Source organism: Lepisma saccharinum, chromosome 14 (assembly GCF_977018435.1).
Source record: "Lepisma saccharinum chromosome 14, izLepSacc3.1, whole genome shotgun sequence".
NCBI lineage: Eukaryota > Metazoa > Arthropoda > Insecta > Zygentoma > Lepismatidae > Lepisma > Lepisma saccharinum.
In genome coordinates this window covers 49193117-49209314 of record NC_139242.1, presented here as the reverse complement: position 1 = coordinate 49209314, position 16198 = coordinate 49193117, and the positions used below count along the sequence as shown (strand labels likewise).

At 37.0% G+C, this 16198-nt stretch overlaps 1 protein-coding gene across 14 annotated transcripts in view; it reads left to right on the top strand.

Annotated features, from left to right (window-relative positions):
• LOC145998865 (band 7 protein AGAP004871) overlaps nucleotides 1-16198 on the top strand; it is a 280450-nt gene that overhangs the window by 256826 nt on the left and 7426 nt on the right. For 10 of the 14 annotated variants that reach the window (XM_083135548.1, XM_083135545.1, XM_083135557.1 and 7 more), the window contains 4 exons: nucleotides 3291-3373; nucleotides 10126-10338; nucleotides 12808-12863; nucleotides 14319-14397. In XM_083135548.1, the coding sequence (XP_082991674.1) occupies nucleotides 3291-3373; nucleotides 10126-10338; nucleotides 12808-12863; nucleotides 14319-14397 (431 nt within the window). The remainder of the gene's footprint in view (nucleotides 1-3290; nucleotides 3374-10125; nucleotides 10339-12807; nucleotides 12864-14318; nucleotides 14398-16198) is intronic. The other 4 variants (XM_083135552.1, XM_083135554.1, XM_083135546.1 and 1 more) reach the window with 3 other exon arrangements.

Sequence of the window (16198 nt, the reverse complement as noted above, 5' to 3'; positions counted from 1 at the left end):
CTATACACTAAATCTAAAAGTAACATTTCTACCTTTACTGTATATTTTGAAAATTTAATAGATCACTAGAATATTCACAACAACCATACCCTCCAAAATCAAAATGTCGATATCATGAATAATATATTTACATGTTTAAAATATTAACAACTGGCCATTTAGTAAAGTTGCTAAAAGCTCTCAAGACACTGTACTAATCCTGAACGGTCTTAAGTTCAATGACAATTTTCTGTCTACGAATTTGAAATTTTATCTCTCTTTTTTTGAAACGGAAAGTTACACGTAACGTTTGGCATTTTCTTTCGTTTTTAGTCCAAACCAAAATTTTGTTGAACTTCGAAATAACGGTCTAAAAAGTAACTTCAGTGATATGTATTTTACTAGGTCCTAATACAAAAATGACCGTGTGTGTATATATATAGCTATATATTATGTGCTAATCACATTTAGGCTGAGAAATTTCTAAATATTTGAATAGAAAATTCAACCATGTGAAGTTATGTTGAAGCAATTTCGAAAATGTTGCACTACAGAATTGATTTTAAATCATTCACACATGCTCGACTTGAACAGAAATTTGGGTTATATTTCCTCTGCTATTACGAACCTCGTTGTTAATAGACACTCGTAAAAATGACAAAGTAAAAAGAAAAGTCACAATACAAGAATGATCAAAGGAATAGATGAAGTTATAATTAGGTTTAAGTTGCTAGAAGGGAAAATTTGTTAAATTTCAAAACAGTATTAACTTTGCCTAGCACAGTTTCCACTCACTGCGATATCAGTGAGAAGAAAAAGAAGTTGTTCACAACAAAGCACAGCGGCTAAAATTAAAAGATTCAGCAAATTTTGCTCTCAAGTACATAGTTAAATTTTGTCCTTGATGTATGATTGGTAAGTTGCATGTTGAAATGTATAATTTGCTATTTTATCATTATGCACGGAGAGAAAGTATGGAGATTTTTAAAGAGTTTCTGCTCTCATATATTATCACTTGATTGAAGGTGTGGCAGTAACACTATTAGAGTAGACACTTGCTATTATGATTTGGTTTTACAAATTATCTTTCCATTAAAAAGTGTGTTGTTTCGTTTATATAATCTTATCGCAATATGAAAATACGAACCCATCTTATAAGATTTCTTAATTTGTAAAAATTAATATTAAAAAGCTATCTCTCATTGTAATCGCTGTAGTACACGTGTCCTTCTTTTTGCTTAGAAAGCATGTTCCCTATTGCATGAATAATTCTTTCAGAGTTTAAACTATACACATAAAATCAAACTAATAAAGAGCTCCACGATTAAATCTGATTTAATTACAAACTGTAGCTCTAACATTAAAACAGGAAATGTCTCCAGCATGTATTTGAAGATTATAAATTCAATAATCGAATTTTTGGGAGGGTAAACATCGACTTCATACATGCACAATTATATTTTAATACTTTGTTTCCTTTCTTATTTGTTTCTATTTCGAACACATTTCTCTTTAACCTATTCTACCTTTCACACATACCCTAGAAGGCGGCTGAATGGCAATGTGGAAATATTTCTTAGGCATAGACTACGAAGTTCGTCTTATATTTATACCTTCTGTTGATTCAATGCTCATAGTTCAACACAACAATCGAATGAAATAGCTAATGTGGTTATTTATCCTTTCTAGTTAAAAATCAATGAAATTATCTAAGTTATTCAATTTTTTATTGTTTAGCTACATCTGAGATATGTATTTCTTGCTATTCCTTTAGGTGGTCATATATTTTGACTCCGCTGCTTGCTTTTTTATCGGTAACATCTTATACTTCATACTACACAACAGTATATACTGAAATCTTCAAAGGTTCTTGAAGATATACAAAATTCTGAAAGTTTTTGTAATAAAACATTGTTACTCCGTGTATCAAATATCAGAATATTTTTACTGTTTACTTCATTATACCTACATACATTTGCATGTTGGCGATTAGAAACGTTAAAATAATAAAAAAAAGATTTTAGTTTGAATCTTTGTTGGAGGATGGAAACTTTACGTTTACAGTGTGTTATTAAATAAAGACTGCCTCGGCCAGCATTTTTAGTGTTTTTCTGAACATGAAAACAAGGCTTAATAGTAATTATTGCTATCGAATATCTTGAATTGTCATGGTTAATTTCCTCGTGATTGATTGGAATGGGAAAAATTAGCTCTTCTATATATTAGATTAGAAAGTAGGTTCTTTCTTATTTGTAAACAACTTTTTATAATACGTGGTCTTCACGGCCAATACTAAGAATAATGAGAATCAGTGCTTCATATTTCCAAGAAAAACTTGTTATGACTAATTAACGCTATAGTTTCCATTACTAATATTAATAATAATAGCTCGTACAGACTTCTAGTGAGAATCGCATTACCGGTAATTTTCGTTCCAAACTGGCTACATGGTGTCGAAATCAACATAGAATTATGGCCTGCGCTTGTTACTTATTTATATATTCAAGTACAGGCTTGAGCAATTTTCCTTGTACGTGTGAGTGCTCCGGGCAGTGCGAGCTCCCCGCCTGCACACTCTCAGGGCCAGTAAGCTGCAGAGTGGGGATGTTGCTTGCGTTGGCAGGTAAAAATACTGTGGCGCAAGGCGTCACACGGATCCACATCTTGTTTCTTCTGCCATGATTCCAACGCCACACTGCACTGTTACCCACGAATCTGATGGCGACTGATTTCCCACTGCACGAACGCGACCGACGAAGCCTCCTGTTTCGCTCACTCCCCTTCTTTGATACACTTACAACGCTACAGTACCGCTGTTCGTTCTGCAGTCCACATGCGCATACAAGAGCTTTCTTCTACAAATATCGAAGGTTTGAAGTATGCTATGTCTACCGAGCCATCAATAACCAGTAATATAATAAATCACTCGCCTTCCATACTTTAGTAAAATATTATTTTCAAAGCTGAAAAATCAGAAGGTGTAAATCTTTTCAAATCTGAAAACAAAATCAGGTGTAAATCTTTTCAAAACTGGAAAATCAGGAGGTGTAAATCTTTTCAAAACTGAAAAATCAGGTGTAAATCTTAAAAACTGAAAAATCAGAAGGTGTAAATCTTAAAAACTGATAAACCAGAAGGTGTAAATCTTTTCAAAGCTGATAAATCAGAAGGTGTAAATCTATTCAAAACTGAAAAATCAGAAGGTGTAAATCAGAGACGAGCTTCAATGTTTTTTTTAATGTGATCTGATCGAATGGGGCATTGAATGGCATGCACTTGTTAGCATAGTCTATATTGAACCCTTTTTTCAGGCATATTCTTTATCCTCCCCTGCATCGACTGCTATGCAAGAATTGACCTGAGAACTCTCACCTACGACGTTCCTCCTCAGGAGGTAAGATCTAGGACAAGTGGCCTAACATTCCGAAACACTCTTGGGCCATGGTCTTGCCTAGCGCCTAACACTGCACATGCATTTCTCTTTCACGCACGTATGGTTGCATGTGTGTGTCACGATATGTTGCACTGTTTGTGTGGGAGCAACTTAAGAACGTATGCAAGTTGTCAGTATCTAAGAAAATATGCCGGTGAATCAACGTTATGTGAAAGTACACGTGTCGCTTCTGTCACATTTTTGACATACATTTTCCATATTTTCCTATGTATGCGATAGGGAGGTTTGGCTTATATTTTCACTATGGGCCAATTAAAGTCTTCACCGTACCACTATCAATTCACTGTTGCATAATTCAACATAATATTCTAAAGCTATAAGGTTTACTGCTAATAATAATTTACTATGTAACTAATATAAAGTGCTTACAGCAATACTCTTTCTTCACGTTCATAGTCTGTGTTATTAGTGAACAAATTCTAATCATTAGCATTTGTTGATTCGATAATTTGCTTATAACCTGTGAAGTAGTGAAAAATGCTTTATTTTTTTACATATAAGTTATCTGTGTACTTAGTCAGCGAAGTCAATATTGTCGCTTTCCTAGGGTGCGTGTTTATATCAGGAAGTTTAATAATTAAGAAGTGTACACAGTGTAGATTACGTATTATTGCAAAATGTACAATAATTAACTTAGGGTTGTCCACTTTTATCACGAATATTTAACGACATGCTTTTCTAGGCTGTATATTCGGTGCAGGTAATCCAGTAGTTTGTTTGTCTAGGTAATTAGTTATTTCATGAAGTGCAACCACATGCTTACTAGCTAATGTATTTTAACAAAATAGTGCAAATCGTGCTTCTATCTAGGCTTAAAAATGTGAAGGCAGGTAAAATAGAAATAGAATATTCATTGGTGCCAACACAAATAAGTAGATTAACTACACCTCGTCCCGGGAGTTTGTGAAGCAACTCCGCGTATAACAGTAGAGTAGGGAAGAAAGCGTTTGGGTTGAGGGAAAAGTGCGCGCTGCTGCAAACAGCTGGTAGCTGTAGCCGCGTTTCCCTTTATATGCGCTTACTTCCTCTCTCACTCGTTCATTGGTCAAACCGCGACGGCTTGTTTTCGTTCGCTTTCTTCACAGATTCCTGGGACAGAGTATAAGACAAATAGAAGTCGGTGCAAGTAGTTGTTTACAAAAAGAACAAGATAAACAATCGATGAGATTTATTCGAAATATAGTAGAATTAAGCAACTTGGAATGATGAAACTACTGTTACAAACAAAAACATGAATGAAAATATTAAAAAAAATGCAACTGTAATGGGACAAAATCCATGTTCTTGTAACATACATGTGAATGTATAAATGTATGAAGCGAATTTTATGCAATTGAAGGCGATTTATTTTCTCACTCTACACTAAATTGCATTCTAGATTAACTTAAATTGCAAAAATGATGCACTGGTTTCTACCTTTGATTAGAGTGATGAAACTCAACCTGTCTGCTTAGACACTTAGAGGAGGGTATGTAATGAACAGAAAAGTCAGCAAGGATGATCTTACACGATATTCAAAGTTAATAACACAAGTAAAACTTTTCTATTGGGATGTCTAAGTAATACGTGAATACTCAGTTCCTAGCTTTTCTGCATTAGGCTTGCCATAAGACATGATACATCACACGCATCACAGGACTCAACCATACAACCAAACGATCACCACTTCCTATGCTAATACCATCAAATTATCAAACGTTCTGCGAGTTGCATAAACGAAACCACACGAAACTTTAAACATATCAATAACAACACTTGTTTAGGTTATTACTGTAACTTCAGAGACACTAGATCGAAATTCGCTTCTGAGAGAAACTTGGTGTGTGACCACAAGTTAATCAATAACAAACTGGAAGAGTAGTGAAATGCGTGACACTCTCCAACAACGTTCCAGGAAAATCTATCTTTAAAGGAGTGTTTTATAATAACTGTAACTCTTGAATATACATGACGTCATACAATACTACACCGTAACCTCCGCGATATAGTGCTGGTTACGTAGTCGCCTTGTAATCAAGGATTCCCGGGATCGATACCCGGTGGAGACACACAGTGGTTCGGATTCCACTTTGAACTGTAGCTACAGTCCCGATTAGCCTTTCTGTGTATAAATTGGACTTAAAACAAAAACTATAAAAAACAGATACAAATAAAATTCTTTACAGACTAAATGGGTTGAATTTATAGGGTATTTTACGATTTAGTTCCTGGTCATGTACTTATAGCACACTTAATCAGGGCAGGTCCTATTAATTGTCCATGATTTGGTGAGTGTTAGTTTTCTTCCTACCCATTGGACGGCGCTAGTAACTTTTGTATACGAAATGTTGTATAGTAACTTTCGTATCCGACGAAAATAACGATGGAAATTTCTGCATTTGCTTTGCTTTATTGGAGTTTCGTGATCTTATACACAGATCATTCTTGCTTTAAGCTAGTGCAGCCCATTCTTTGAATGAACCATATCAAAGCTTTTATTCTAGTAGTAGTACACCAGAAAAGTACTTTGCACGGTTACTTAGGCTGTAATTATTCTTTATACATTTATAAATGCATAACAGTTATAACTGTTTAAAACACAACTGCTAGTACAAAATGACACACTTGAAAAAGTCGATTAATTTTGTTTACTTTACTTCGCTTTTTGCCACTTTTGGCTAATCGTGAAGATGAGGATGCGTGATTATATGATGAAACTGATCAGTAGCTACAACTATACCGCGTTTGTTAGAACCTGTCCCGTTTCCCGCGCTAGCGATCGCTCGACATTTTCTGTGCCAATGAGAACGCTGTTGCCACGTTGAGTATTTCAATTTGCTACCTGACTTTGGCTTTCCCAAGCACGGAGTTCACGCGGTCTGCAACGGCAATGCTTCGTGGTTTCTGCTAGAAAAGCCAGCGATCAGCTAGCGCGGGAAGCGGGCCAGGTTGTAGCAAACGCGGTATAATATGGGCCTGTGGGGCTCGTCGAGACCACCCATAATTTGCCCCCTACTGTTAGTGTAGGAAAAGTAAATTCCCCGCGTTTAACAAAACTGTTTCATAACTATACACTTTAAGATTTCTCACAATTTACTATTTATAATTTGTTAGATCTCCAGTTTGATACTTGTCAGTGCTCTATATTATTTACACTGCCCGTGGTCGTATCGTTATTTTGAAAATTAGACGGCGACAATAAATTATGTGTTATGTGTTGTATAAATTTATACAAATAATTCTCCGAATCTGAAGCCCACCAGATGTTTTTTCAAAGGTTCACGTCACTGAAACTGAGGAAGGGACCTCACAAAGGACACATATGACCAGGCTGGGATTCGAACCCAAGGTCCCTGGCGTCGTAGCGCTCTGTACTGACCACTCCGCCACGGGGATGGCACACTTGATATAGTTAAAGACGGTGTCGCTCCATCTGTATTAGTGTAGAAGATCAATCAGAATACTATACGGACGTGAACCGAGAGATGTTATACTTTTATTTGTATATTTTGTAATTAATCTGTCTTATTTAAATTAATTTGGACAATTTGATTGAATGATGAACTTATGAAATTGTGAATGAACAATCCAATTCACTGTGCTAATCACCATATCATGATTATGATTATGAAAGAAATATTAAAGATGTATGTGAGTAATCAAACATTTACGCAATGGATTTACGCATATTACGCAATGGATTAAATTCGAAACAGTGGCGAATTAACAATTAATTAATCCATTCAAATCGATCCCTCTTGGAAGTGGTTATTTTTGATTGAATTAAGTTATTTTACGTATTTCAGGTCGCTTTTCTTCCGATATTGACTAATCGCGTCGATTGGGATTAGTGATGATATAGTGAAATTGATGACGTGAGATTCACAAAGAACACACTGCGCAGGCCGGGATTCGCACCCGGGACCCCAGCACGGAAGTCGGCTCTGTTGGAAGTCTCTCGAGTATGCGGAGACAGGTTTCTAGTCATTCTGTAATAAAATTCCGTTCTGGCTCTGAGCATAAACTTTTATGGCATCAGAATGGCCACAGATCCCCACAGGTCTTGAAATTCTTCGCACACACAGCCATGGGGGTCGATTTTGGGGGGGGGGTAACACATTTTCTTCCCTAAAACTCCTTTAGGGGACAGATATTATGCTATATATTTACATATACACAATATTGTTTCTTTCATTCTTGCCCCTCCAAAATTTATTTGAGGTTGGCGCTACTCCACACAACCTGAGATTGCAAACGAAAGGGCTCTTCTGTAAGTCCGTGCCTTCATTTTGATACTTTTCTCGCTTCAGGCAACTTCTATACACACTGAGAACTTATTGCGTAGTCCAGTCTACAGTCTGTCCCAGGAATGTGTGGAGCAACGCCGCGCATAACGGTAGAGAAGGGGAGAAAGCGAGTGGGCGGAGCAAAGAAGCTCACGCTACTGTAAACAGCTGGTAGCTTCGGGCGCGTTGTTCCTCTGTGAGCCTCCCTTTACCGTCTCACGAGTCACTACTTGCGCGAAGGATTTATTATCGTTTGCTTCCTCCTGGGGCAGAGTATAAGCACAGACAAAGGTAATACATTTGTCTGTGGTATAATGCAGCGCCTCCGCATTACGGGAGTAAGGGAAAGGGGAGGGGGGATTGAATACCGAAAAATGTCCCCTCCAAGGTCTAGCCATCCAGAGCAGAGTTTTATGGCCAAATAACAATACAAGATTGCGCCGACACAAAAGTCCTTATAAGTGTAGAGTCCGCTCAAACATGACAGTCAAGAGTTTAGTAAATACCAATTTGAAGTCTCCAATATTAAACCATAAAAGTAATGTGCCCAGACGACCCATTTGAAAAACACAACCGATAAGACAATTAAAAATCATTCATCGACTTGTTAGCGCCAAAAAAAATTGACGATGAGAGCATTCTCTTATACCAAATTATACTGTATATATTTTTTAAAAATATACACAAATATTTTTAAAATAGCGCATTCATTCCCTTACCAATGCAACTGTTTCTTTTGACACAAGACCCTAACCTGTTTTTTTTTTATATTTTAGCTGGCGTCCTACAAGTTTCTTGCACGTTATTGCATGTACAGCTTGTGTGCTTTTGCGTTTTGAAAAATACATGCTTAATCATATATTATTCTATGATGTATTTACAGTGTTTTAGTGTTATAATAATCTCACATATTTGAAAGTGTTATTGTGTGTATTCGAGCACACCTTATCTTATTGTGATTTTTAACAGTACTTTCATGATTGAGTGTTTTGCACTTTTACACATTTCGAAGTTGTTGATACACTATTTTTCAGAACTTACAGGCAAAATCTTCTTTACGAATATTCTTTTTTTTAAGTTACAATCTTAAGCTTAACCTAATAATGTGTCGTTTGCATATTAGGATACAGCACAAAACTCTTTTGTCGAATTTCGGTCATAGATAATGCTCAAACTATGCATTTTCACTTTTTAGAACACCCAAAAAATCTCGGCTCGATTACTTCGCTACTTCAGGCTTTAATGTGTGTGTAAGCTATAAAGTGTAGTGAGTTCGACAAAAGTGCTTTCTCGCTGTATTATACATGGTTCGATGTTTGAAACGTTTATATACACTCACTTGTTCTATTGATATCAACCCTTGTATAGCTTCAGTAAAAATACTGAAACTGTAAATTACATTATCGAAGGAGTATTTCTTTCTTGCATATGTTGTAATATATCATTTTTACATTTTTGTATTTTACAATGATCCGCGACAAACATTTGCACATTTACTATAATATTTTCTCATAATCTTTGCAATTCTATTTGCTTGCTTAGTACATTGAAAATTCATCGCTAACTTTTGAACCTTAAGTATCACAAATATGCCATAATGACATAATTTTCGTTTAGTAGAATTTCTCAAAGTCAGTTTTGAGAATGAATAACAAGCAGATGTAGCTTGTAGCTGTTGAAAGACATTAATAGTAATTAAAGAATTTCTCTCCCTGTGGAATATAACATAAGTAGCGGGCATTTGAGTGCAGTATAAGCATTTTGGTTACAAAGTTCACATACTTAAGACCAGCTATCAATTAACAACAACTTCCCACCGAGTAATGATTAACAAACAAATAATTGCAGTGATACATAACAGATAAACAAGAGCCTAAATTTGCTTCCTCTGCAGTCACCATGTCAAGCATACTAATCATTTTAGTAGTCCCTGTTAAGTTCCATCTTGTAACTCGATGTGTGCTATTAGTTGTGATGAGGTGTGTACCTCATGTACTTTGCGTACGCTGCAATAATAATAATGAATATTTAAAACCCAACCAGCATAAAACAATGCTGAAATATGACTTCAGTCATATTTGTTTACAGCATATAATTTGCTGAGATAGTCTGGCTACAATGCTTTAAAGTAGATCTATTTTGTGATATTCTCTTGAAAGAAGATAATCCGATAACTATTAACATTAGTTAATAATATGAGAAAATAATTGAATATCGCCAAATCACAAATCGGTAAAGATGGCATTACTTTGATCTTTGTATTTATGCCAATGTAGTAATCAACAGTGCACATGCAGGTTTTCTTAGAACCAGTGAACTTCCAAAAGGAAAAGAACTTAGAACTCATGAATAGAACATAGTGGACTAATTTGCTAGTTAATTGGGAATCCATTCTATATTTTCTAATTGCTACATATCGTGTTACAGGTACTGACCAAAGACAGCGTGACCGTCTCTGTGGATGCCGTTGTATACTACAGGGTGTCTAATGCCACCGTCTCCGTAGCTAACGTCGAGAATGCTCACCATTCCACCCGGCTGTTGGCACAGACCACCCTGAGAAACACCCTTGGCACGCGAAACCTTCATGAAATCCTTAGCGACAGGGAGACTATATCTGGTGCCATGCAGGTTAGAATAGTGAGAATCTTTTTGTATTCCTAACGTCCGCAACTGGGTACGAGCCAAGTTCTGCTCAGAAGTTCTACTTGACTCGTCCCCATCTGGGGAATATATGTGCATATGGCTGTTGGGGGTACAGTCCAAGATCCAGGTCAACCTAAGGTAAGCATTAGAGAATGAAGAGAGGTAAGTGCTACTGCAGTGGTGAATTGCCTAAGCAAATCTTTAAAAAAAGAAAGTAGATGAAATCGGATATGTTAAAAATGATAAGAAAATGTAGCATGGACTAAATAAAAAGAAGAGACATATCTTCCAGTCACGAAATGCCTAGGAGGAATTAGAGGAAACACTACGAAATGGTAAAAATAATATCTTTCACACACTGAAGGTTTGTGACAAAGTAGTGGTCCTATAGTTACAAATATTGCATATAACTTTGCCTATTCAGCCATACTTTCATTCTGACGACTGTCATAATTTCTCAATAGATCTGGGTTCCATTGAGTTCTAGGTCCACTTTATGCACAGATAGCCTAATCGTGATCCGAAACAATATGTACCTTCACCGTGAATCGAACATGACGCATTGATTATAATGCGACGACGTCACAACTACGCCAATATATTTTGGTCAGCAACAAGGAAATAATAGGTAAACTGTCCCTAATGCTGCACCCATTTTCCATATCTGGTGTTATGACGTCATGATTCCATCAAAATTAAAAAAAACAAAACATTTGCTGTGGACTTTGTGATGTGTGCTATAAATGAGAATAAGGCAATATTGTGATTTTATAGGGTCTGACGTTAAAAACAACTCAAAAAGAAAAAGTGCATTTTTGGTGCCTGACAAGTTCTGTTGCACATTACACATCGGAGGGCATCAACTCTATGAAGCTAGGTTTAACGGAAACATTAACACCATGAACAAACAAGATGAGCTATGAATGTTGTGAAAATGGTATTTATGTCTTGACAAAGTCACATCAAAAATTAAAATATGTAAATGCAATACAACACATTTGTTTGTTCTCTGCATTTTCTTAACCTCAAACTTCTTCCCTTCTATGAAGAACTCGCAAATTAAAGTTTGCTATAGTCGACGCGCTAGCTACGTTAACAACCGGCTGGCTTTGGAGTCTACGGAGCGCGCCCACCAGCTGCAACAATCGCATTCAACGCACAGTGTTGCCACACATCTACTCTACGCCACCTTGTCCCTCCGCGCACAAGCACCTTCCCACGGTCTCCACATTGAAGTTGTAAAGTACGCAACAGCTTATCCGCAGTCATGTGACTGAGACTCCACATGGAGTAGACGACCAGAATGACAGCTGCGCCCATTGGCTGAAGGTTGAGTGTGATTGCACGAAAACAACTCGCCCGCTGTTTATCCCCACCCACGTTTGTGGCGGCGGCTTCCTTCAGTTCTTGGACGTTATCGAAGTAAACGCGTGGACTATCCGTCTGCTTCTGAATACTGTTCATGACACCAATTTTTACCCCACACCCGCAACACTTTTCCAAAATTTCCTCAACACCACTTCTAAATATTATTACAAAGACCCAAATTGTGTTCATTTTGGCTCTTAAATTTATTATCCCACACCCTGAATACGAACATACACTCCCCCAGATGAGAAATTTTGGATAAAACCCTGATACACGCAATCCACTTTCTCCTTGCCTCTATTTGCTGTTTGGACACTCGATGGTCTTCACTACCACCATCATCAAGTGTTCGCACAGTTTCCTTGGAATATTAGATTCTTGGACCTCATATCAGTGTAAGTTCAATTAGGAACTTGAAAACATATATTTCTGTATATCAAGATTTGAAGAAATAGTGCATTTTATACAGACAAACCTATCAGACAATATGAAAAGTACGTATTATATTTCATAGCGATAACGAATTTTCCTAAAGCCAAATTTGGCGCTCACACCGCAGTGTAGCCAAATAAAGGGCGTATGAAGAAAAACGAGTCCATTATCTACTGTTCTTTAACCATTGAATGTATGTATCACTAAAAAAAGCCACTATGCACGCTTACAGTAATATACATAGGCAGTGGCGCGCTTAGGATTTTCGAAAGGGGTGCTTACCTATGCTTTTTTTAATAGTCAGCCCTCATTTTGCTATCTTTTCCTGCCTTGGGCGTACTTCTTTAGTAATACTGGGTCAAACGAAGGGTTATGACCCAACCAACCCCCCGTTGGGCACGCCACATTCACATAGCGTCGTTACGTTTGAATTATTTGGGACGTATGTTGTAAATTTTCCCAATATCATTTAAATACATGGTACATTTTTCCGCATTATTCAGGACATGTCTTTCCATCCCCACCCTGGCCAACGATGTCTTTGGTGATATAAATACACTAGGTAGAAGCATTCAAATTGCTGGTGAAGAGAAGAAACATCCCATACAATGAGATATAAGCAATTTGTTCAAAGGTTGGTGACAATTTTTTTTGTCTTTTCAGAATGCTCTTGATGAGGCCACAAACGCCTGGGGAATTAAAGTTGAGCGTGTTGAAATGTAAGTAGCAGACAGTGTTCTCTTCTGTAATTTTTTTTCCGACTTTTCTGTGGTAAATTTGGTATACGACATTGGTTATGGGTAGGAGGCATAACTCTGTTGTCTTTCCGCCACAACGTCAGATGACAGGAAGGGAGTATGTCAGTGACAACCAACCACGTCAGTGAACAAGCTCTCGCTGTTGCCAAATCTTGCCGCACCTTGTTGATAAGATTAGTGGCCTTTGCATGGTATGGCTTTTCTACCTGCTGGTGCGGAAGATCTTCCTTTCTTGCTTCTGCAGTGAAAAATATGGCGCGAGTTCAACGGCAACAGCGTTCAAGTGACGTAACGCTCAGTGGCGGGAAGACCACAGATTATGCCTAATGCCGTATAGAAATATGGTCAATCCATATGAGGTGTTTCAGCATTGGATGCTCGACCGTTTTAGAAAAAAATATTGTTTTGTGTACAGTTTCAACTATATATATCCATATTTCAAAACTGATAACCTTTTATTTACATCACGTCTGACTTAGAAACGGTGGCCATGTTTCCATCACGGCACATGTGAATATTGCGTTTTCAGACTTTTACGTAATCATCAATATCTTTGGAACGGTAAATAATAGACAACTGAAGCAAGATTTTCTAATTGGCAGTACAATAATTTCTGCAAATTTCTTCCCTAAATGACATAGTTTAGCCTAAAAAATAAGTGTCAAATTTGTTAAATAAGCACTTCTCTGAGCATCCTTCTCACTGGAAGGGGTTAATTCTTAGGGTCCAACTATCGTTTTACCAAATATGAAAAAAAGACGTTCCCAGATGGTCGCCAATTATGACTCTGAAGTGAGAAAAAATAAATATTGTTAGTTTGGGACTAGACACAAAGGATAAAAATCATTCGCAATATTTTTTTTTTTTTTGCAAATGGTCGAGCTACCATTAATTTCAAAATTTGCCATTAGGTATGAATAGATGCGATAACAAACACTAGGTGCAGAAATTTTAAAATCTTTACAGAAAAAAGAAAAAAGCTTGAAAATTTTTAAAAAATAAGCTTAGTTTAAGGAATTATGATGATTGGAAAGTACGTAAGTATATCGCATTAGGCATAAATTTACATTGTGGTTACTCGCACAGTAAACCATGTGGTAATGCAGAACATGCCATCATTTTATTTTCGAGAATGGTTAGTAAATGAAAGTTACACCAGAACCTAAAAAAGAAGTGATGGAATTAAATACTTTTATTAATAATGAATATGCATAAAGTAGCAAATATAAAAACTGAAGAACAGTGGTATTCTGTGTCAGAAATTCCACCCCCCCCTCTCTCTCTCTCTCTCTCTCTCTGTGTATCTGGCGTCTTCACTTAGAAAGAAAACTTGGCCTTAGGGAGATTACTATAGTTCTCTATGGCACTAATGATATTGCGACATGTATTTGTGACTTATGTCCGTCTGTCTTACAGAAAAGACGTGCGTCTCCCAGTACAACTGCAGAGAGCCATGGCAGCAGAGGCTGAAGCTGCCAGAGAGGCCAGAGCTAAGGTAAGAATTTAGTGAGTATGGGCGTGTGTGCAAACGGTGGCTGGGCCAATCATGTTTATAAGGGCAACTGGAACGTTGTGCTGATCATTCACTACAAATTTACACGTTTTTCAAGTAAAATACCTTTAATAACATGTTATATGTCATCCTGAAATTACAATTGCATCAGAAAGGATATCATATGACCTGCTATCATATATCTTACAAATGAAAGCAAGAAATCTTAAAGGACAACTGTTATAGGCAAGCAACATGTGTACAAAGTAGACAAAAAGAAGAGAAATAGGCACCAAAAAGTGGCTAGGAAAATTCACAAGCCATGAAAAAAGGAAATGAACCTTTGCTCTGTAAGAGTACATCTCAAATCCTACTTGAAGGTCTTATTTTTATTTACTATCAAGGACGTATTTAGAAGAGAGTTCAGGGGGTGAGACTCCCATCGAAAGACTTATCAAGTCCGAAATTAAATAAACCAATACTACTTTACAGATATGTAATGTGAAGTTCATTCATTTCCACAGAACTAACACACTAAATGAAAGGATTAGGTTGTTGTTATACAGCTGTGTCTGCGAAAATGTATGCATCCATTACAAATAATCCATTTAAAAAACATTGACAGTAATTTCTTTGGCAGTACAGCTAATTTTATACAAATTTCAGTGATCTTAACTAAATATAAGGTCGATAATGAATATTGATGTTGTATCTCTATTCTCTTATCATCCTTGTAACTGTTCATCTAATAATAACAATTATTATTGATTGATCTATTTGAGGCTGGGTGAGCCACAGTGACGCTTTATGCGGAGACAAGGCAGGAAAAATTCCGTCCTTAGATGACCCACCCCAGGAACTGAAACCGGGTCTCCCGCGTGGCAGTCAGACGCCCTACCGGCAAGACCAATGCGGGGGGTGTAAAGGCGGCTGGAGCTTTGGTGCTGATCACATCACCTGCAAAATGGCCGAGATCGAGAATGTGTGGTGCCCTACTCCAACATCCCCTAAATGTTTTACCTTTAACTTCATTAATCTTTTAACATATTAATTATTATTATTGTTAACGCGTGAGACACTTGGTACGGACCCCTCCCGAAATATAGTTAAACACTTGCCTGGTTGCTATGGTTCATAAATTTGTAGATACTTTCTTCAACTTGTGGCTAATTGAAACAATAAGGATAAAAAATGATTAAATAGAATTGATGAAGATGGAACTCTCACAACAGAACACCCAGATATCGAACCAGGGAAGTTTCCGTGACGATATCATGAGTCAACGACACTACCCACTAATACGTCAACGTAACTTTGTGATATTTTTATGACCACATGTAACCAAAGATGGCCCTAGTTAAGCTTCTAGGGCAATTTACAAATCTCTAATGAGAGATAAATTTCTGAAATTAAAAGAAATAACTCCTGTAACTAATTAACAACGTGTACCAAATAAATATTTTTTAACATTGCTTGTAACTTTTTCTTTAAAAAAGAATTACAAAACCGTTACATCTGTTCCCAAGATGGCCCATGAGTCCCAAAGGTGGCCTACGGCTTATAGTTGGCTTAGGAAATGATGCTTGTGCTCAAGAATATTCATGTTTATTGACGTTTTTACATCTTATTAGATAAAACTGTTGATGTCAAACTTTTGATTGTTGACATGATAGACAGTAACCTTCATGGAGGACTGGTCTACACAGTCCCTACGACACCAAGGGTTCAACAATAAATTAAATAAAGTGGCTGCTGGCAGCCCAAGACAGTTCGTTTTCTGCATGGTGCATCTGAGGGGACTGGG